Raw genomic sequence first — 23,721 nt, forward strand, 5'->3', positions numbered from 1 at the left:
AGATTGCCTCCAGATCTGCTGCCTGGCCTTGATACCCCTGTCCAGCTGTCAGCAGAGAAACCTTCCCTCCAGCTTTAGGCCAGACAGCACCACCTGGACATGGGCGGTCGAGGGAAGGGAGAGAGAGCATTAATATTGACTTTGCTCGTTCATGTTTCCAAGGCGGTCTCGGATTAGAGCAGATTTAAGCAGTTTTCTTTCACAACGAGAATGACCCATTTCAAGCTTTACTTATCCTGGGGAAACTGGGGAACAGCTTGTCTAAGTTAGTTACTCTTTTACTCCACGTATACATGTCTTATCCCATTCCCTCAGGTCCAGTGACGCTGAGGTCGCCAAAAAGAGCAAGCGCAAAACCGGGGGTGACGGGGCTTTCTCTGTGGCTGCCCCCTCCCTCTGGATTGGAATACACACTTGACTTCAACTTGTTACTTGTAGTGTTTTTATTTATTGCTTTTAATTTGTATCTTTTATTCATTTCCATTCCTAACAAAGTCGTCCTTTTCTATGTTCTCTACCCTGGCCCCCTCACATGTAAAGTGCCTTTGAGTACTTTTGAAAAGCGCTATATAAATCCCAGATATTAATATCACGCAGGCAGGGAGGAGCTTGTCCTGGTGGAGGCCTGGCTTTGTGTCTCACATGGCTAGTGTGTGACATCAGGTCCTGCCTGTAGTGTCTGTCACTACCTCTGTGACGGCCCAGTGTTCGCTGCCGCCCGGAGAGAGAGCACTATGACTAATAGCACATATCCAGCCAGCTAGCCTGTTGGACAAGGCTCATTTTCCTCTGTGAAAGCAGGCGGTCGTTATTGGTATCTGGATTTAAGTCAACGTGAATCACTTTTTGATTGCACCTGGCTATGACACGTATGTTTATATTTTAGGCATTTAATTGATACTCTCTCTCTCGTCCCGAGTGGCTTTGGTGTGTGGCCATGGAGTAATACGAGCAGACAATGGGCAGACGGCTCACTTAACCACGGAACCACATGCACTGTGGCGTTCCCATTCTGACCATGTCATGGTAGCCCAAAATAGAAGAAGAATAGAACGACATTATATAATATTTATTCAGGGAGAGCAAACTCTTTTTGAAGGAGTACAACATGATTGAGAAAAACTAAATCTGCTAAAGGTTTTGGCATAAAATAGAACATTCTGCAAAAACGGCCAATCTAAACCTGTTTTAGATTTAGATTGTCTGTTTTAGCTATTTGACATGCATTGAAGTACATTATAGTTTAAACCATTAAGACCTGAGACCGATACTACAAATGCCCTTTCAATCGGTAATTATAACACTTTCAGGATTCTTCAAAAATAGCAGATGTACAAGCTCGCAGTGCAGCTTGTATATCTGCTATTTTTGAACAGCCAACACTAGAATCTCTAATGACACAGATGCTTTCTCGGTTTTAAAGGGTGAAGTGATCTACAAGCTCACGACGAGTTAGTAGAGACTATTTTTGAACATTTCCACCTACCGTATGGTAACTAGGAACACCAGGGTAGAACTGCTTATGGGGGAAAAGCAGGTTCAAGAGTAAGAATGCCTGACGTGGAGAGCAGCTTCAGTGTAATAGGGCCACGCTTCGTATTATTTTTATCACATGTAATAATGATTCCACATTCCAATAGACAGCAGTCTCTCCATTATAGTCTGTGGTGATGTATGGTCTGCTGTCACATCGGCTCAGCTCAGATGAATGAGAATAGGACGCCTTCATCAGATAAGACCACAAACATCTGGAACTGAAAATGCACTCATATTCAATTTTTGTGTTGAAAATCAGGCGAATGTGATGACTTATAATTTAAGCTATAGAGATGCTACACCCACAACACATGCTATATATAAGCATATGTCACTGTGTAGTGTGTGTACCATCAATAAATGCAGAAAAACCAATAATAATAATCTAAAGGTATAAAATATATTGACAAAATATCAGTCAAAACATCGATAGGCTAATCGGTAATCTAGGACTCTCTGAAAACCGGGATTGTATCGGTGGCCAGTCAGTCGGGCAAATAAGACTGAGGCCAGGCTGTCCTGACTCCCGACTTATCACTGTAACAGGCAAGCAGACAAACGGATGCTGGCCATTACAGCATATCCGTTGTGGCGGGTGTTATGAAACGTGATTTCCATTGTTGGACACACGCACGCACACACACGTGTTCCTGTCCTGAACACACACAACACAGCTGATCTCGTATGTTTTGTTTTTCTGCAGGCTTCCCTCCCACTCCCATCCAGCGAAACGCCCCAGCAGGGCCCCAGTTTGGCCCCCAGTCGTCCGGACCCCCCATGTCCCCTCACCATACCCCGGGGGGACCCATGCACCAGCAGGCCTCCTACCAGCAGGGAGGACCTCCGTACGGGCCCCAAGTCGGACAGTACGGACCCCCGGGTAAGGCTCGGAGGAGGTGGAATGTAATCACGAAATGTAATGCTCAAGGGTTAATTAGTAGAATCTTTGTTTTTGAGTGGTGCAACCACTCCTATAGACAGCTTTGTGTGTCCCTGGGTCCCTGGCTGGCTGGCTGTGTCCGAGCACGAAAATTGTGTTTGGTTGGTTTTCACCACCAAGTGTCACTGTTGTGCAGCCTAACACATATTAACTAAACATATTAACTACGATGATTTCGGGTGGTACAGTACAGTACAGTACAGTACAGTAGAGGGACCCTCTGGGGACCCCCACACGGTAACATTGTCATTTCGCGGGGGTCCCCTCGAACTTCCGGGGACCCCCACACGGAGATATATATATCACAGTCTTCTACTGGATACTAACTACTCAAGCTTCTCCACCTAATGTCTGTCAGCATTCAGACCAGTCCCAACTGTTGTGGACAGGTCTTCATCAGAGCAGGAGGCAGAGAGCTCCATGCAGCCTCCTCTATGAGACCTTGTCCATGACTCAGAGCTCTGAACTAATGGAGCCGAGCCGACAGCCAGGATCTCTCCATTCATCAACAATCCACTGTTGTTTCAGCTGACGGCAAGAACCAACTGTGTGTGTGCGCGTGCATGAGCGCATGTGCACGCTCGTCGGAATTGGGCTTCACTTTCACTTGGTTGTTATGGTAATCCATCTTGTGTGCTTTTGCGTGCCGGGCTGGCGCGGCTATGATGAATGCCCGGGTATACTGACTGAGCATTGCCTGCTGCTGAGAACTGAGGCCTGCCATGCACAACGCACGTGCACACACACACACACACACACACACACACACACACACGCGTGCACGTGCCCAATGCCATCGGCGCACACAAACACACACACACACACACACACGCACTCTCACGTTTGCATTACTGTGCTTGTGAGGGGAAAAAAAAGTGTAGGACTGTAATTTTGTAATTGCCATTTTTGTGGGGCATTGTGGTGCTGGGGATGGGCTGGTGGTACGTGTTGTGGGGCATTGTGGTGCTGGGTACGTGTTGTGGGGCATTGTGGTGCTGGGGTATGTGTTGTGGGGCATTGTGGTGCTGGGGTATGTGTTGTGGGGCATTGTGGTGCTGGGGTATGTGTTGTGGGGCATTGTGGTGCTGGGGTACGCGTTGTGGGGCATTGTGGTGCTGGGTACGCGTTGTGGGGCATTGTGGTGCTGGGTACGTGTTGTGGGGCATTGTGGTGCTGGGTACGTGTTGTGGGGCATTGTGGTGCTGGGTACGCGTTGTGGGGCATTGTGGTGCTGGGTACGTGTTGTGGGGCATTGTGGTGCTGGGTACGTGTTGTGGGGCATTGTGGTGCTGGGTACGTGTTGTGGGGCATTGTGGTGCTGGGTACGTGTTGTGGGGCATTGTGGTGCTGGGGATGGGCTGGTGGTACACGTTGTGGGGCAGTGTGTTGCTGGGTATGTGTTGTGGGGCATTGTGGTGCTGGGTACGTGTTGTGGGGCATTGTGGTGCTGGGGTACGTGTTGTGGTGCTGGGTACACGTTGTGGGGCATTGTGGTGCTGGGTACGCGTTGTGGGGCATTGTCATGCTGGGGATGGGCTGGTGGTACACGTTGTGGGGCATGGGGACATGAGGCAATTCACTGCTCACACCTGCTAGCAACAAGCTGGTGCAAAGCATGATGGGAATCAGGCAGGATCTGATGTAACTATCCGTTATGTGTAATTTAAAATGTTAAGAGAAGAACACTGGGCCATTGAGAGCAGATGCACCATCTGGGGTTGTAAAAAAAAAAAAGAAGAAGGAAATGCACCTCCAGGCTCCTACCATATAGTGGTTTTGTTGAAATGAGCTGAAATCAAGGTTTGCACTGAAACGGCCAGAGTCGAGGTATTGGCTTCACATAATACATAAATGGGAGTGACACTCGCTCCATTAAACGAGACTCTGCGGCTAATTACTGTAACTTGACTAAGTACTTTTTCATTTGCACAGGGTAGCCATGCCATTGTTAGACTTAACTGGCTTGAATCCACCTACATATACTGTAGTAGCCTACACATCTGAAAATGGAAATGGAAAACGTGTCTATTCTTCTTACTACTTCAGTGTTGCGTAGCCATGCCCTCGTCTCTGCTCCTCGGTCGAGAAGAGGCTGACTTCTGATATATAGGGGGCAGGTGGTAATTATATGTTCAGCAGTCTGCACAGGCTCGCCGTACTTGCATGCTGCGTTGTCTGCCAAGACCCACTTTATATCAATCATGGATGAGTTGAAGCAGCTGACCCCCGCGTGTAGGCGGATCAGCAGGGACCACCCGTAACAGGTCTTCACCTATTGATGCCCGATGTAGCGATGGATAAGTGTGTACCTGGCCCGGACGTCTGCCCCACTCCTGCTTCCAAGATGCTGGCAGCCATTGTCTTAATTGTCAGTTTTAGTGTAATGGGAGTGGTAGTGTGAGTGTGAGTTGCTTTCCTCTATCATATTATTACATTCTAGAGAATTCCACGGCCACAATGCAAATAAGCACAACGCAAATTTTATCGCAGATTTGTGCGCAGTTCTGGTGGAGCATGCGGAAGTGCTGTCACGCCTGAGCTTTGTGTCCGTGATATGCCAGTAATGCCACTGCTTCCACCTCTGCGTTTTCAACCCAGCTTGGTGGCTCCACTGACAAATCACAGCGGGGCTCTCCTAGAACTGCAGTGATGCTCCCTCTCCCTGTACTTTCCCTAGCTCTCTCTATCCTTGCTCTACGTCATCTCTCTCTTATTCACGGAGAAACAACACGGTCAGTGGCAAAAGTCTCATCACTGCCTTTGTTGAAAATGTACGGTTTGTTTGTGTGTGTGTGTGTGTGTGTCTCTCTCACCCGGACACCATAGAAACAACACGGATGCGTGGCGTTAGACATGAGCGCGCCTAGCTTCTAGTTCCTTTACAATGGGCTACAATGATATGCATGCATCTTGAACAATGCCTACACCCTACAGATCGTTGATGTGATAATGTTGGCAACAGTGCTTGGCTTTGTGGTTCACTGTATGCACTTGGCAGCTTTTTCTACCTTTTTTAGGGGACAGATACAGAGATGGACTAGTTCCCTTCAGCACCACACGCTAAAGATACATTATTTCGATTCGATGTAGACGGACTGGGCCAAAAAACATCATGTTTTGGTTGAATTAGACTCTCTCTGTGAGACCTTACCGAGCACGAATTATTTTCTCAGTAGTGGTCAAATCTCTCGTCGACCACCACACTACCTCCAATGTAATCCAACACCGTCTGGCGTCTGCACTTCCACTTTGCCCGCATTATTACATATAATGCCCTTACGGTCTACCTCAGCAACAGAAGACCAACGGGGGGGGACGGGGGCTCAGCTGACAAAACAGCCTGCATTGCTGTCCAGAAATCAAACCGTACCAACAAACATAGCCTAAGGCCGTGTTTCACACTGCCACCTTAAAACAGCCTGCTCAGCATCACAGACACGGTACTTAATTATAGCAATAATCATATCTAGTGGTGATGGCTGACTGTGTGTGTGTGTGTGTGTGTGTGTGTGTGTGTGTGTGTGTGTGTGTGTGTGTGTGTGTGTGTGTGTGTATTTTGTGTGTCCATAATTGTGTGGGGCAACTACTACATGCTTCTGAAGCCAAATTCTAACAGCAACCGGTAGATTTTGACTGTGCAACACGGAGCGAGATGTGGGGCTGCTATACTCCCCAGGGAGTGCGAGCAGCAGAACAACATGAGGCAATACTCACTCAGGCTGCGCACATCTCTCCCAGGCTAGCAGCTGCTGCTGCAGCGAGACAGGATGGGAAATCAGAGTGGTAATTATGCGTAAAACAGAGGCTGGCATAGCTTCAGTTCTAGCTATCGGCGCCTGGAAGGGGGTTGAGGGTGGGTTGTAAGGGTGACCGAAAGAACGACAGAGACTTTTTTGTTTGTTTGTCTTGAAACTGCCTTGAACTGCGATTCTAGCTAGTATGTCAAACCACATGAATCCTAGTGTCTCTATTCTTCTGGGCACGACATAAAAAATAGGCCAACATTTGTCGAAGCAGATCTGAAAGAGCTTGTAGATCGGCTACATGATGACACAAAGTGATATGCTATAGATATAGAAGGACAAAGGAGGGCATCACGTCTAGACCTTAGGGGACCCTGGTGAACTGAAGTACATGGGGGGTTAGGTTTGTAGTGACCAAAGACATTGTTTTTGGAACCTGTGCCAAATTTCATCAGGTGATACTGATAATGTATTACCCTGTTGATATTCTTGGCGTCTCCATCTACTGTACCACCAGTCATTGTTATCAGTAATGCTGCTCAGGAATAAAACACTTTATTGTGTCTTACACCAACACAGGTCACCGCCACCTCTCCTAACCCTCCCCCTAATCCCCACCTCTTCCCTCTCCTCCAGGTAACTACCCCCGCCCGCCTCACTACGGCGGGGCCCCCAGTGCCAACTACAGCAGCGGTCCGGGAGCCCCCGGCGTGGCCAACAGCCTGGGCATGAACGCCGGGAGCCCCATGCACGGCCAGGGGCCCGGGCAGCCCTGCGGCTCCACGCCGGGGGGCCGAGGCCTGGGTCCGGGTCCCGGAGCTGGCGGGGCGGCCGGGCGCCCGTACCCCGGCGGAGGAGGAGGACCCAGTACCACCGTGGCGCCCACCTCCCCCGGTATGCCTCAGTCCGCGGGCCAGGGCATGAGGCCTCCGGCGCCCAACGCCGCCGGTCGCAAGCCTCCCGAGTCGGGCTCCACCAACAACGCCATGCCAGGGGTCAATAACTCTTCGTCCACTTCCTCTTCCCTGCAGGCCAGGTGAGGTTATGTTTGGGGCTCAAGCATGGACCGTCGCTTTCAAATATGTATGGTTACTGTCGGGCAGAAACCTCTTATCTCCATATTCTAAGTTCTAACTCAGCGGTTCCCAAACCTTTTTGGACACCCTGTTACCTAGCTGACGCTCCCCCTACATGGAAATATAAATGGCATAAGCTATATAGAGACATATATTTCCTATTTATCCACATATATGAACCTGAATATGGCATATACTGTATATGCAGCATTGGCTATATTCTGCATATACTGCCATATATTGGCATCATATGTCAATACATTTAATATAAAACCATGGCACCACCATTAGCCTTTTCATGTCGCACACCCCCTAGAAGGCACTCGCGCACCACAAGGGGTGCACGCTGTGCAGTTTGGGAACCACTGTTCTAACTTATTGAGTTTTTTCCGTAAATTAAAGCCCTACCTGATCATACTGCAGCGTCACACAAGTGCATCAAAAGTACCAGATCCACAAGCTTGAAACCCGCTGTGACACATCTGTAGCTTGTATATCTGTTGTTTTTTTTAATTTGATTTGAACCTTGAAAACGAACAGTTTTGGACACATGAGGTCTCCACCCGATACTTACATATCGTATTCATTAAAGATTCAAGATTGAAAAGCGATTACAATCTTTTGTTTCACTTTTTGCACACCCTCACCCCTCCTCCCGACATCCCTCCCCCTCACCCCCTCCCCTCTCTTCCCTACAGGCCCCCCTACGCGCGCTCCCCGGCCTATCCCTCCAGCAACCACCAGCAGCAGCAGCAGCAGCCTTGGCCGGGCGCGCGCCCTGCGCTCTCTCCTTCGCCCCATCATCCCCACCCTCACCACCCTCACCACCACCACCCTGCTGCTCCTCCTCCTCCCCCCTCCTCTCAACCCCACCCCCACCACCCCCATCACCCCCACCACCCCTCCTCCCAACAGCAGCAGACTAGCGGTGCTCAGGGGGGGCCCCCCGCGGCGCCTCTGCCTGCCCCAGAGCATTATGGGTAGGTGTGGGGGGGCTTTTAGTCTTTACAGGAGGAGCCTGGCAGACACATTGTTACTACACAACAATACATTGTACTATTGTTAATATAAAGATACACAAAATCATAATATAAAAAAGGTGAAGTGAGGGGCGGCCACTGTGGCACGTTTAAAGCAAACAAAAAGTCCATAGATTTACACACACAAAATATATATATGGAGATGATGAATAAATATTCAGCGTACTCTACAATATATACATATCAATATAAGTATATGATATATTTTCTCGTTGGCATTTTTGTACCTATTGCCATTCAGTGTTATTGCTTCCATAAGCACTCTACAGTATGTGGTAGATTCAAGCGACGTTGGTGTAGTCTGACATTCTCTGTAAATATGCAAATATAGCGGTGGCATGAATATGAAAGAGGAGAGCCTCTAGTTAAGGAACCGCTAATGCATTTTTGAGAAGGAAAAATCCAGAATACACTACCAGAAATAATTATCATCGGTAATGTAAAACATTCGTGCAATAATTAAGGTACGGTTCCTTTCATGATTCCTTTTCATTTCCTCTTACAGCGGCTTTTTGTACTAACAGTACTAATGGAACTACTGATAGAACTGTTGAGCTGGAGCTGAATCACTGACACACAGGATGGACTGACTAACTAACCGCAAGCTCTCCTCTCCAACTAACTCGTTGATACATTGCCGTGTTCAATTCTTCTCTTTGAGTAGCGTTGCTTGTTTCTTTTTCTTAGGATTCGATGATTTACTTACGTGCTTGACTTTCTTTTTTCCCCAAGATATTCTCTCTCTCTCTCTCTCTCTCTCTCTCTCTCTATCTCTCTCTCTCTCTCCCCCCCCCCCCCCACCTTGTTGCATTTTCAGATGTGGTGATGACCGCACTAACTGCACGGCTGCCATGTCAACTTGAACCGTAACCCTCTGCTTCCTCTCTGACGGCACAGCTGGACATATGAGTCATCGTCGTTTCAGTTTTTGACTGTGTTGTCTGTTGGTGTTCAGGCAGGGCAGCTACCCAGGAGGTATGGGGCCGATGGGAGGAGGCGCCCCCTACAGCCAGCAGACGGGAACCAATTCCGGGAGGATGACTCCCCAGGGGCCACACTACAACGCCCCGCCATCAGGTAAGGCCGGTAGTAGTAGTAGTAGTCGGACCCAAGACAGACGCAAACGCCTTTTTAGGAGATGCCCTATGGAAGAGTGAAGGTGAACTATTCTTTAGCTCCATGGTCACTGAACTAAATGTTGGATCCGATCGTCACAAGCCACGCAATATTCCCAAGATTTTCATATTTAAATTTAGAGAGGCAAATCAGGAGAAAATCTACTTTATTATCGACCTTTCTCTGTCCCAGCAACACACACTCGTGGGATCTAGCACCAGTAAACGGGACGTCCGTGAGATTTGCCGTCTGACTGACACCGGCGCCCACTTAGGAGACCATTTGTAGGATTTGTGTACCATGTCTCGTCTAGTGTCTCCAATCGGGATGTACTATCTTCCTAAATTAACTATCTTTGGTAGTATCCCTTCATCTTGTTTTAGTTCAATGACCTCTACTTATCCACTTAAAGGGACGTTCCGGACAACCTGTATTCTTACCGTAATACGATGACCTTAATCCATTGACCACTGGAAGTATAGAAAATAAAAACATAAAAAAAAAACATACTGAGCGTTCCTCAGTGTTTTAACCACACAGCGGGTCAAACGCTAAAGCTCTTCTTAAATTGTGCAAAAAATATATATTTTATTATTATTTGTCACTGTCGCTTCCTGCAGAACTCCCCTTTAAGCCCTTTTACACTTATGTTAATTGGAGTCAGTCTATACTATAGGTCCGCTGGGATTTCCCTTTGCACCAAATTTCTTTGCAGAGTTAAGTGATTCTCAACATTTATAATTTCAAGGACACCCCAGGTTGAACACTTGCGCAAGCAGAGAGCAGGTACCGTGGTCGTGCTGGTACGAATGTGCGTCTGCTTGGAGGTATATATACTGATGATGATGGTGACGTAATGAAGATATGTTTCAGTGTCGGGTTATAACTGGCTGTCGATGGTGACGTAATTAGGATATGTTTCAGTGTACGGTGAATTATAGGTAATGTCTGTACAGTATGTATACATGTATGCAATCTGAAACATATCTTAATTACGTCACCATCAACATCAGTATATATACCTCCGAGCATACGCATAAAAAAGCCTTACAACTCTCATACATGTATACAGTACATGCATACAGTAAGTTACCTGTTCCCCTACCAACACTGAAACATATCGTAATTACCTTCGTAATTAATTTCAATGTTTTACAGAGAGGCTGAGATTTGAAAGTTCGTAGCGGTCGACAGTACTTGGGTAAAGGCATAATAAGTAGGCACTCGATAGAGTGCAGTTCTAGTTGTTATTATTTTGAAGTTGAGTCTAATTTACACTATCCAGGGCCAATGATGATGTCACCAGAGGGGATGGGCGGTCCTCCGGACCCCAAGCAGAGGGTGGACCTAAACGCAGAACCACCCAAATCAGAACCACCCAAATCAGAACCACCCAAATCCAAGGTAAGTTCCAGATCTATTAACCAATCAGACTGGCTGTTTACCCCGTCAATCATCCATGCTTCCCCGCCTCCCTCTGCGCATGCCCTTAACAGCATGTGTTTGACGAATGCAAACAGCAAAATGCGACAAACGCAGCTCCTTTAATTACAAATAGGGGAAAAGTATTTGACAAGTCGTTGCTGTCGGGCAGAAACCTGGTATCTCCAGGTTCATATTTCAACGATTTATATTTATTCCTAAATGAATGCCCTACAAGAGTGGTAACCGATCCACGTGAGCCTTTGCAGTACATGGTCTATTTCCATCTGTGGGTTTTATAAATATTTAACAAATAAAGTATTAACAAGAGCCTGTGACTCAATAAGTACACTGGATCCATCATTTCCATTTCCTGAAAAGTAACGGTTTTGGACATACAAGGTTTCCAGCCGACGGCCACGAAGTGTAATACTTTGGATGTTGAAACCGGGAAGATGGCTCAGAAATGGGATCCTTTTTACCGCTGGAGTTTGAGCTGTTGCGTGTTTGTGTGCTTCGTGAATTTGAGCCGTTACATGTTCGTGTGCTTCGCTGACGTACATTCACGCGTCGCCTGATGTTTCAATGAGTTTCGAGAGTTGACAAAGGCACGTACCAAAAATAACCACCATCTCCATAAAACCAAGAAAGAAGTCACAGCGTGCTCCGGAACACCCACTCCTTTCTGTTCCCACCTCTTGTCTTGTTTCTCCTCACACACCCGTTGAGTTTGGTTTCAAGTTGCTTCCCCTGCGTCTCTCCTCTGCTACTTTTAAGACTGTATCCGGACGTGGGAAAACTCACTTTGTATTTTTGGGCTCTGTGTGCATTCCTTCTCTCAACCCTGGCCTCGTTATCCAATAGAGAAGGTGTAGTTTGATCGGGGATGCGGTGCCAAGATGGGTGTCTTTCAAAGGACTGTGTCGATCTGTGACCTGCTCTGCCTGAATAAGTCAGTTTAACCCATTCTGACCTGAGATCAGATTCATACGAGGTTTCCACGGGACACACACTGGTCTGATTAACCCATTCTGACCTGAGATCAGATTCTAAAAATGTCAGTCGTTCTTCGATTTTTCAAAAAATAGCAGACCTACAAGCTCGTAGCGCGCCACTCGGTGGCGCGCTATGAGCTTGTAGATCTGCTATTTTTCAATAGCTAAAGCATAACATGATGCTATAACACCAAAACGGGTTCCCGTTCAGAATGGGTTAAATAATATCTGTTCACATAGTTTTCCGTGAGAAATGAAGGGTGAATAAAGCAAGTCAAATGTCGATGATGGCTCACTTTAAGTGAAATGCAGTTCCCGAAAGAAGACGTTCGCTTTATAATGAGGCCAATGTTACTCTAAATATTTGGACTCATGCGGTATTGACTGAGCTAGTATAAATTATGGAATGGTTATAACTATCGACTGTCTGCAATGTTTTGAGAATGTCTTGTCAGCCTCTCAATTGTCTTCCATTAAAGTTCTTGGTTTCTCTAAATCATTGTTTCAAATGTGGGTCTTGAGCGTTAACGTTGGTAACCCATGCTCTAAATAGGGGTTTTGATTGATTGAATAATTTATTAACAGTTTGCAAAAAAGTGCAGAGCTACAGTACAATAATTCTAAAAACTGAAATGATAACGCAAAAAGCTCAGAGGGCTTGTTTCCATTCTTGTCCTGTGTATTATTCAATTCATTAAGACATAATTATTTTACAATACTATATAAGCAATCCGTCTATAGGTTCGGTGACATGCGACAGCTTTCAGTAGCGCAGGTGACGTGTGACACTTGTTGTCCTGCTTTGTGTTGTCATGTTGGTGCTGATTAGAGGCCTGGAGCTGTGTTTTGATACTACAGTAGTGTGTTTATTGATCTTGTCTCTGGACAGTCATCATTCTGCATCCAGCCATTTATGTCTGCTTTTCTGAATGACTTCGTTATTCGGGACTGTAGCTATTGCTTATCTTCTAAGCGATCATCCTTACTTTCTTCTTTTTTTTTAAACTAAATCGAGTGAATCGATTAGTCTCATTCAAACTCTACTCTCTACATACTTTATTGTACAACGGTGTTGTAAACAGGCAGTTGACAATAGCACATCATCAGATCTTAATTTTATTATTTATTTATTTGTATTAGCTGTTGCACACCTTACTCCATTACATGTATGGATGATGTGCTCCAATCCGTACTGCTCTGCGTGGCAGGCACATGGATATAACCTGGCGATGTGTACATCTGTCTCTCCTGCTTTGGCTGTGTTCGTCTGAACACTAACCTAGCTTGAGGAATGGTTTGGCCGCTTTTCTGCCTTGATACTGTCTGTCTGCGTGGTGTGTGTCTGCGTGGTGTGTGTCTGTGTGTGTGTGTGTGCGGGGGGGAGGGGGGCTGTCACAAGTATTACATAATCGCCCAATTGCAATTACTTAATATAATCACAATTATTGTGCATAATAATTGTTTTCATGTTGGAAAAGGTTCATACATTTTCAGACATTTCCCCAAAATAGTAGATATAGCAACATGTCACTTAGTGACGCCTTGTAAGCGTGTACATCAGCTATTTGTGCATATGTTTGGGAATGTATAAAATAATTAAATATGTCAATAATGTATAAGTCATTTGTCATATTATGTGCCCTGTGCCGTTTTTGAGTATGATGCCTAAAAGGCAATTGATCATCAACTTAAATGTAATCGTGACAGCCCAGCCCTAGAGGTGGTCCTACGTGTGTGTGTGTGTGTGTGTGTGTGTGTGTGTGTGTGTGTGTGTGTGTGTGAGAGCACATTTTTATTCCCTGTCCTCCTGTCCCCTGCCACAGGACGGCTACAGCTCTCACTGTCCTCTGTCCCAGCCCAGCCCCGCCCCGCCCCCCGTCATGTCCCCCAGCTCTGCTGGACTGTCCTCCTGTCATGCAGTGGACAGCGATAGTATTAGCAGCCCCGCCTGTCCCAGGACTCCCAACAGCCCTGTAAGTGCCTCAAAAGCACACAGAAAATGGCTTTTTACTCTCGGATATATATATCTTTTTTTATCTACAGCATTTCTCATCATAGGTAACATAAAGGAACACATGTGCCACATTAATTCCATTTTCTCCAGAAACTGGCTGTATCAAATATGAATGGACATCATTAACGACGCACAGCCACTCCCCTGACAGAAAGGCCAGGGTGGACGGTTTATTTTTCAAACACAGTTCTTATATGAAGCGACTCCGATGGGGATTACAATGCAAACAAAAAAATACATGAACCTGTGTATTGGCACCCTCTACTGAAAGTGACGTCAGACTTCGGTGCTCTATTGTCAATGCCATTTAATGTTTGTGTTGGCACAAAAAGACGATTTGCTCATACACATATGATGTAAATTCTCCTTTCATTATCAATGGCAAATGTGACACAAGTTAGGCCAAAGAGCTGTATATAGCCCCTCAATAAATTACCGTAGTTTTAAACCAGCCCTCGTCTGACTGGTTGGGACCTAAACCAGCCCTCATCTGATTGGCTCGGCCATAAACCAGCCAACATCTGATTGGCTGGGTCCTAAGCCTCTGTTCCAGTTAGTGTACAGTGGTTCTCAAAGGGCCCCCATAACTTAAGTTAACTCATTTGTACACACTGAGACCTACTGGTGTAGCAGTGTTTCCAGTGAGCCAACATGCACATTAGCAGCACCCTGACTGTTTTTAATTATTAAAACATTTTCAAAAAACATTCCCCCCAAAAAAGCTTTTTTTCAGAAATTCTATACATTAGAAAACAAATGTTTAAGTAGCCGATCTACAACTTCACAATGCGGTGCAAAGCGGGGCTAAAAAGACCTTGCAGATGCTATTTTCACTAGTTTGGGTTCCGGGCAAACATCTAATTTCTCTTTTGGGTCATGGGCTAAAAGGTTTGGGAACCACTGGCCTACACCATCCACAGTAGGGGTCGGCACTTGGCAGTGGCATGGATTGTACAAACTTCTAAACTACTTAAGACAAAGTCGTGTCACTTAAAAAAGAACTCATGAGTTGTAGTTGTATATCTGTGTGTGTTTTGAAGCAGATAACGTCCTTACATGTTTTTCACGTGTGAGCACGTGTTCTGCTCAGAATGCAGCTTACAGACAGTTTATTTGTAGGAATGGGAGGTTTCTTTTTTGATCACGTCCAGATTATTCTTGTAAATATATTTTTATTTTTTTAGCTTCTGAATGTTTCGGGACCACATGGTCTCGTTGGAATGCCCCTAAAGACAGCACAGGCTGCCACAAAACAAAAGTCTGTAAGGAGGCAGGAGCACATGTTTGTCAAGATTCTAAGTAGTCTGTTTGATGTTTTTTTTTCCTTTCCCTAAATGTTTCGGTTTAGGAGCATATAATCTGTGCCGTAAAGCCCTGGTTTCTGCTGCTGTCATATAAAAAGCTCTTGCAACTCCAGTTTTGACCGTCTGTGAATTTTGTCCCCCAAATCACAGCAATAATTTATCCACCTTTTATGGTCCCGAGGCCCATAAAACCCACTCGGAATCCACTGAATTATGTCAGTACTTCACATTCGGTCCGTCTGAAAATAGATGAGGAGGAGGGTACAGGATTTTCATCTGACAGTCGCGTTCAACAACTAAATACCGGTACATGTATTGCTGTATTGTTCTTATGGTTCTCTGTGTGGCTGTCCAAACGGCTTTAAAAATACGTTTGCCAGTCTACGTGTTTGTTTTGAGTCTAAAAATGTGAAGTGTGAGACTTTCGCATTAAAATGTGGAATGTTCCTGAGGTTCTAAAAGGGCCTGCATCCTCAAGGTTCTAGAGTCTGTGTTCCCATAGCAACCAGTGTGGCCAGGGATTGGTTTCAGTGTACTGAGGAGGTTAGAAACGTGTACGGGACAGGGCATGTTAACGTTTCTACCTTCATAGTGTCTTTAAAACCTTGCAGGGTACATCTAATCTCTAATACTAGTGGTTCTCAAACATTTTAAAGTCAAGGACGCCTACATTGATATGTACTTTATTTGGCTTCATCTTGAAAATAGCTTGAAATGTTTTGAAAATGTACTCAGCTCACAACGTGTGAATATCCCAAGTATGAAAGAGGGTTAAAGTGGTTAAACTGTTTTGCTGGGGACCTCACTTTGAGAACCACTGCTTTATACAATACCAAATATACATTATTATTATTATTATTATTATTACAACTGTATAATACACTGTACAGTACACCATACTTGAAGCCCTATATACTTGTTCATAAGTATATGGCCAAGTATACTTACGACTGAAATTAATTTGTCAGATTGATCTCATCTCCATCTCTCTCTATTGCTTCCAACTGTAACCTCTGTTTTTCCAGGAACTGCCTCCAGCAAATAGACAGACAGATGGAGATATATGGTTTAACTGTGTCATCCAGGATGCTTAGAGAAAACATTCTGAATATTAACGTCTGGCCCATGAATGTCTTGGTAATATGGCCCAGCATTAGCAGCATGCACGGCATGCATTATGTTGGTGTCTGATCGTTGTGTCTTTATTTAATGTCTATTAATGATTGGCTTGTGACAGTTTACTGTGCCATTCAACGAGGGATTAAATGAGTTGCATCTGTGTGGTCGCCTGGTTCATTTGCTGCTGTCCACTGTCTGCTAGAGTGCTTTACAATATTACCAAAATAAATAATGAATACATAATTAGACTTAGTCTTATTGGCAGAGGTGGAAGAAATACTGGTACATTTTGTACTTACAAAATACAATACAACCACTGCTTGCCAAAAGGTGACATTGTTTGTCCTGGGTTTCGGTGAAAATCTTCATGTGAAGGCCGCACAACGGCCTAAACTGAATTGTTAGCAACTCTTAGCAAAATATTATACCGTTTAAAACATGTATTCACAGCTAAAGCTGGAACAGCGATACAAATGGAAGATACATTTCATGTCAACCCAAAATAACTTCATGAAATGAAATTAATTCAATTCAGCTTTATTGGCATGAATTCACAAGGACTCAAATTATATTTATTTTGTTTGTTTTAGCTTTTCCCCCCTCCAACACACAGTTTCAGTTTGATAATCAAAAATAATAATTATGATTGTATTCATGGTTTAGCATGAAGACACGTTAAGATGCAAGTCGACAATTTAAGAGACCAATTTCAAAGCGACACACAACAGTGGTACGAGTGAATGGAAGATGTTGCACTTGACACATTTTAGCTCCTACCTCTAAAAATGAAAACCCAGAACGTGTTCTCTGTGACTGACTGACCGTCTTTGCCGTCCTGTCCGTCCAGAAGCCCAGCGTGGCCACCATGACCAACGAGAAGATCACGCGTCTGTACGAGATGGGCGGCGAGCCCGAGCGGAGGCCGTGGGTGGACCGCTACCTGGCCTTCATGGAGGAGAGGGGCACGCCCGTGCCGCTCCTCCCCGCCGTGGGCCGGAAGCCCCTGGACCTGTGTCGACTCTACCTGTGTGTGAGGGAGATCGGAGGCCTGGCCATGGTGAGTGACCCCGGGACATCCAGGCAGTGTTTGTTTAGTTTTAGTCAGTCTTTTGAATGCAGCCACATTTTAGTCATCTGAAAGTCGACTAAATCTTTTATTTTGGCAGGCCTTGATGGCATGGTAAGGTAATGTGCTGATTTTACACTTTGTTGCATGCTGAACATGGCGGATTTACAAGCTCGTCGATCTACGAGACTTGTCAATCTGCTTTTTATCATGCAACCAAGCATAAAATAACTTGTCTTTTATCACTTCTCCACTAGTCCCTCCCTAAAACTTTAGTCTAGATGAATTTTTAGTCATCATAGTTTTTTATTTAGTTTTCATTTAGTTTTTGTCAGTGAAGAAAGTAGTCAAACATTTTTGTCAGGTTTAGTCGCCGATATGGACACTGCATCCAGGACAATAAAATAAATAATAACTCAACATACAAACACTTTCAGTGGGTGAGATTGTATTCAGCTTCAGTCCAGCATCCATGCGTCACTCTGTCCCCGACAGGTGAACAAGAACAAGAAGTGGCGGGAGCTGTCCACTCACCTGAACGTGGGCACCTCCAGCAGCTCCGCCAGCTCCCTGAAGAAGCAGTACATCCAGTACCTGTTCGCCTTCGAGTGCAAGGTGGAGCGCGGCGAGGAGCCCCCGTCCGAGATCCCCGGCGCGCCCGGAGGAGACGCCAAGAAGACGCCCCCGTCTGCCAAGGTCCAACCTCCGTCACCCGGTGAGTACAGCCTCGGAGACCGCAGGCGTTTTGTTTTCAGAGGAGGAGAAACGCCTGGGCGAGACACGCATGAGAACTGGCATACGAGTGGGAGTGGACCAATAAGAGTGCAGGGGCGTCACTCCAAATGTGGTGACGTCAGTGTTCACCGCTGTGTGGAGTCGGGAGCAGATGTGGGGGGCACGGGGGGTGTTCATCTTTTGGCTGTTGCTCCCTCCCTCCCCCCTGCCCTTTCTTCCCTTTTTTCTAGGTAAAACGCCATGGAAACTATGCACAAATACTCATTTCACCCGCGTTTTTACTTGTAAAACTGTGATGTGACAATAAGACTGATTCTGATACTTTGGCTATTATATACGGCCAAATATGGTACAAGCAGATTGCAGTTATGCATAGAGCCCATAGCTTAAAGAGTGCGCACGTGTGTGTGAGCCACAGTCTTTGGTGTGAGGGTGCGTGCGTGGCGTGCATGATAATCCAATTCCTGTATCATCATCCTCTCCTGAACTCTTTTGATCTCAAGACGGAATAAATTACTGTTGGATAGAGCGAGAGAGAGAGAGAGAGAGGCGCTGGGTGTGTGGAGGGTGTATCGGTGGGGGTGAGGGGGGGGGGGGGGTGGAGGGGAATCCCTGAGGAGAAACAGAGCGAACAACATTGACCTCATGCTGACCTAGTTTCACACGGCAAACCAACCGCACACACACCAGTGACACAGCACTTTTTTTTCTCTCTGTCTCTCTCTCTCTCCTCTTCGCTCGCCCTTTTTTTTCTTTCTCCCCCCCCCCCCTCCCCCCTCAGTCTAATTATAGCATCCAGGCACAGATGGAGGCGTGTGGGTCTATTGTTGACATGTGAAACACGGAGCAGCATGGCTAGAAGCCTGGCCACATCGCTCACTCCCTCCCTTCCTCTCTCGCCACTGTCTTTGCAAGATCTTTTCAAATCTTTTTTTCCCCTTTTTTTAATTACTTTTTCTTTTTTTATTACTTACCACCAGTGGTCATTGAGGGGGTTCCAGTTGGTCCCCAGCTAAATGATGGAGAGTTGGTAACCACATTTTTAACTCTTGAGAGCGTAAAATGAAACCAAATGGGTCCATTTTACATTTCACACCTTTTTTTTTAAGCGAACATTTTTAACTCGAATCCTTGCTTCTTGGTGTCCCTGGAAGTTGAGACCAAATATTTTCAGATGGGGACTCATATATTTTTGGGGGTCTTTGGCATGAAAAGGTTTGAGAACCACTGATATAGCAACATGAGTTATATTTTTTACCTCAACGTTTTATTTGGTTACATTTTACGCTATAACTATAAAAATATAATTTTCATTCGAAGTCGAGTCGATGATGGAGTTAAAACAGATATATTATACATATATATATATAAAATGGTGAAATAGTTAGTTAATCTTTATACAGTAGTTAAAGTGCTCAGTGTGAACGACACTTGGGTCTGTCTGGAACAGCTGTACATCGTTATACAGGGGTTGACACTAAGGTCTCACAGGCCACTTGCATGTCATCCAAGTACAGGTTTCTCTCAAACGTGCATTTGCCCTGTCGGGCAACCTGAAACAAAATCCACCTGCCTGAATGTTTTTTTTTACCTAGGGCAGCTTTCAAGCCGGGAACTGTGTGTAGTTGTTGCTTTATACAGTATATGCTAGCAGCAGCAACATAATTAATTTTAATAAAAATGTGACTTTTTCAGAAAACCTCAGGTCTAAAACAAACTCACACTGTGCGTTTCTCCTTTTCTCTCTCTCCTTCCCCCGTCCAGCCAACTCTGGTTCTCTGCAGGGTCCCACCACCCCCCAGTCCACAGGCAGCAGCTCTATGACTGAGACCCCCGGGGACCTGAAACCCCCCACCCCAGGACACCTCACCCCCCAGCACCACAGGTACAGCTAAACACAGTGGTGGGGAAAGAAAGTAGTTAATGCATCAATACTGCAATCTAGAAAATGCTCTGTTATTTTATCATGAACATTTGTGAGGACCAATTATATGAAGATGGGTTGAAAAGTGGTTATTATACAGTAATGGTGAAATAATTATAATGCTGGATAATGGATTGTTTCCAGGCTGGTAGGATGCCTAAACGCTGTTGTATCTAATAGCTTATATCCTTCCCTGTGGGATCAGTTACAAGCAGGAAGTTGAAAGTGTTTATTTTAATGACTGTGTTCAAGATTTAAGTACGTTCAAGTTACATTTAAGTCTGTATCTGTCCAACAGTGAATTTAATGAGAGGAGAAAAACAATAAGGAGAGAATGCCGTAGAATAAGATCCCTTGTCCATCAGTGTTTGCGCGAAGCGACGCGATGTGAGCTTTGTAGATCTGCTATTTTCACTAGTTTGGCTCCCGGGCAAACGTCTTAATTTCTCTTTATTTGGGTCTTGAGCCAAATAATTGTCGGGAACCAGTGATCTAAAACTCATGCTTTGTCTCAGGAACAACAGTGGTGGTGTGAGTGTTCAGGACCCTTTCTCAGAGGGCAGCGATGCAGCCTTCCATGGTAAGCGAGGGCCGGGGCCCGCCGGGGGCCCCTACCAGCCTGGAGGAGGAGGAGGAGGAGGAGGAGGGGGTCCCACAGACCCCTCCATGCGACCCCTGCAGTACGACCCCAGCAAAGAGCCGTACGGCGGGCAGAGGAAAGGTGAGAGAACACGTTAGATTTATTAATGGTTCTCATCAAACCTTCGAATTTCAAGGATCCCTATCATTAATTTGTATTGAGTTGCAGGCCTGGCAAGTGTCCGATGTCCCTAATGGAACACTAGGGGGTCCACGGACCCCACTTTGAGACCCACTGGATTAGAAGGATTAATTATTGCCTTCCATTGTTTCAAATATAAAAAATTAAAAAATATAGTGCAAATAGCTTATGGATTGTCTATTGTCGCTATTGGTATATCGTGCTTAAGTGGTTTGATGTGGTATAAACGTGGGGCACCGAGTTTGTGTTTGAGGCTTTTTGCTGATAAGTGTTACCCCAAGCACTTCCCCAAATAGAACAGCTTCGGCACAGAAGCGAAAAGGAGAGATTTTTAAAAACACAGTTCCTGAGGTGCACCGGTAACTGGACCGGATAATGCGTGCCTACGACCGCATAATTGCAATGTTCGATTCTGTCTGTGGAGACCTGCCGTGTAGCACGTCGTTCCTCCTGTCTACCCCCAGCTTCTGTGAAACTGTCCTTCTCAAAGTGTGGATCTGTCAGAGGGTTCCAGTGGGTAGCTGGATACTGTAGCATCAAAGTCAGTTTAACCACTTCAACCCTGTTTCATACCGTGGCAACCTATCGCGGTGCAACGCATTTTTGTGCGTAAAAGATATCAAACGTATGGACATCTTTTAATTATTTAGACCTATTGTATTTGTAACACAAATCTTCTCTTATGGGGGGGAGGGGGGGGGGTCTCCCTGGAAATTTAAATGTTTGAGGACCACTTCTGTAAAGACTTGCAGGAAAAAAACACAAAACTGCCTCTTAAAATGCCTGCTTCATTCTTATTTTGAATACCATGTTACATGCCTGCACCCTTTTCAGTTTTCTGCAGTGGCTGATCAACAAGCTGATGGGGCTCTGGTGCCCCTCTGTGGTCAAAATGGGAACTGTCTTAGAAATGTGTTGCTATGCTCAAAATAAGATCAAACCCTCCTAATCCCTAAGGGAAAATTAGTCCATTTCAGCAGCCAAAAGTAGGTCCAGAAGCAATTGGAAAATAGGGCATTCAAATCAACAGAATTGTCTAAATGATGTCCTTCTGTATTAGATTATTTTTAACACATGCACACATACATTTGTTAGAAACATTGTATCTCCATTTTTTTTTTCATAAGTGAATGTCCTATTTTCTTTTTACTTCATTGCATGACAGTGTCACACCAAGGGTACCTTTAAAAATAGCCAATTTACAAGCTCACATCGTGTTGCAAAGCAACACCTTGTGAACAAGTAATTGCGACCACTAGGTTGCAGTTACTATATAAACGAGCACTGACGCTGTAACGCAACGCAACGCTCTACACACACACACTACGCAAACAAGCCCACAAGAAATGCCTTTCAACACACTTCGCGGACCTGGCAACACTGCATCCCGTCTTTCCATTGGCTCCGCTGCCACCATTGTTGCCCCACACACACACACACACACACACACACAGCCACCGCCCACTCCACAAACTGACTGGTTTGACTCATATGGATATAAAGAATCAACTGACTGAGAGAAAACTCTAATGTCTACTGCCGTCCAAATATTCAACATTTCTGAGACAGTTTATTTACAGTTGTGACAACACAAAGACGACTCCCTGACAATATCGCTGAGACAGTTTACTAGACTATAGTAACACATTATTATTCTTTCTAGAGTAAACTTTTTTTGGAAACGCTACTCCCACAGTTTGGACAGCACACACTTGAGCCATGTGTCAAATCGACCGGTTTCATCGGGAATGGAGTGCTTGTATTTTGCTGAGAGAAGTGTTGTAGAGTTTAATTGATTTGATTGATTGATTAATTAGTGAATTAATTTTACCCATTCTTGACATTATTCCGGTAGAGTGCCTCAGCCCTAGCAGTCGCTTTCTCGCCTTTAAGGCGTATTACTGGTTAGATCTTATTTAAAAAATATATATAATCTGAAGTGTGCGCTCAGCTGAACGTGTGTTCTGTTCTCTCCCTGCAGAGACGTACAGTCCAGCTCAGATGCAGGACATGTACCCCCGCGGCCCCCCCTCAGGACCCCTGCCTGGGATGGGAGTAGGGCCTCGACCCCAGTTCCCCTATGGACCCGGCTATGACCGCAGGTAAAGCAACCCTCTAGTCCCCCGTCCCCCCCTATAATCATATTTGAAATGGGGACCACCCACACTGACGAGCATTACATTTATGAGATAATCTGAAAAACATTATTATATATAAACATTAAACAATAAACGGTGCCACAGTTGGTAGTGCTGTCACCTCACAGCTAGAAGGTCCTGTATTCGATTTCCTCTGGGGGCGTGTTCTCTCCTCCGCGTCATCAGTGCCCATACCTGAGGCGGGGTTGGCAAAAGGGATTTTCTGTGTGGAGTTTGCATGTTCTCCCTGGTACCCTCACAAAAAAACATGCAGTAATCCTGGTCTCTAAACTAGCTCCCCCTGGCCAGCCGGGGCGCCTGATGGAGGGGAAAGGAACTGGTCGGAATAACGTGTTCCTTCGCCCAGGATTACATTCGGGTTGCAAAATTGTGGGATAAAAATGTAATTAACAGGATCGGTGCCGGACATTTACGACCATTGTTCAGGCTAAAGTCTGTAATCCATGTAACTCGAGAACCGTTCGCCCCACCGACTTCAAATTTGGACACACACGTTCCACACCCCCACAGGGAGTCCAGTGCCTGGTGTCGAGTCCGTCGGACGCGCGGTCTAGTTTATCTGTTGTGTTCTTTCTGTGCTCAGGCCTGAACACATGATGGGTCCGGACGGGAGCATGGTGCCCCCTGCAGGGCAAAACAGCATGGCTCACGCTGGAAATGACCCCGGCATGTTCCCAGCCAACAGGTTCCCCCTTCAGAGGTACAGTAGGACCCAATCACTGTCTTAACTCTGTCATATCAAGGCCCATTA

The 23,721-nt window shown here is 45.6% G+C and overlaps 1 protein-coding gene across 4 annotated transcripts in view; it reads left to right on the forward strand.

Moving 5' to 3' along the window:
• Positions 1-23,721, forward strand: part of arid1b (AT-rich interactive domain 1B) — a 68,865-nt gene that overhangs the window by 34,220 nt on the left and 10,924 nt on the right. For 2 of the 4 annotated variants that reach the window (XM_080790764.1, XM_080790765.1), the window contains 12 exons: positions 2,240-2,416; positions 6,856-7,255; positions 7,994-8,275; positions 9,291-9,412; positions 10,737-10,855; positions 13,692-13,841; positions 17,153-17,362; positions 17,867-18,086; positions 19,871-19,991; positions 20,546-20,751; positions 22,793-22,913; positions 23,554-23,670. In XM_080790764.1, coding sequence (XP_080646890.1) covers positions 2,240-2,416; positions 6,856-7,255; positions 7,994-8,275; positions 9,291-9,412; positions 10,737-10,855; positions 13,692-13,841; positions 17,153-17,362; positions 17,867-18,086; positions 19,871-19,991; positions 20,546-20,751; positions 22,793-22,913; positions 23,554-23,670 — 2,245 coding nt within the window. The remainder of the gene's footprint in view (positions 1-2,239; positions 2,417-6,855; positions 7,256-7,993; positions 8,276-9,290; positions 9,413-10,736; positions 10,856-13,691; positions 13,842-17,152; positions 17,363-17,866; positions 18,087-19,870; positions 19,992-20,545; positions 20,752-22,792; positions 22,914-23,553; positions 23,671-23,721) is intronic. The other 2 variants (XM_080790766.1, XM_080790767.1) reach the window with 2 other exon arrangements.

The sequence above is a fragment of the Protomyctophum bolini genome (assembly GCF_963924005.1).
Source record: "Protomyctophum bolini genome assembly, chromosome: 19".
Classification (NCBI taxonomy): Eukaryota; Metazoa; Chordata; class Actinopteri; order Myctophiformes; family Myctophidae; genus Protomyctophum; species Protomyctophum bolini.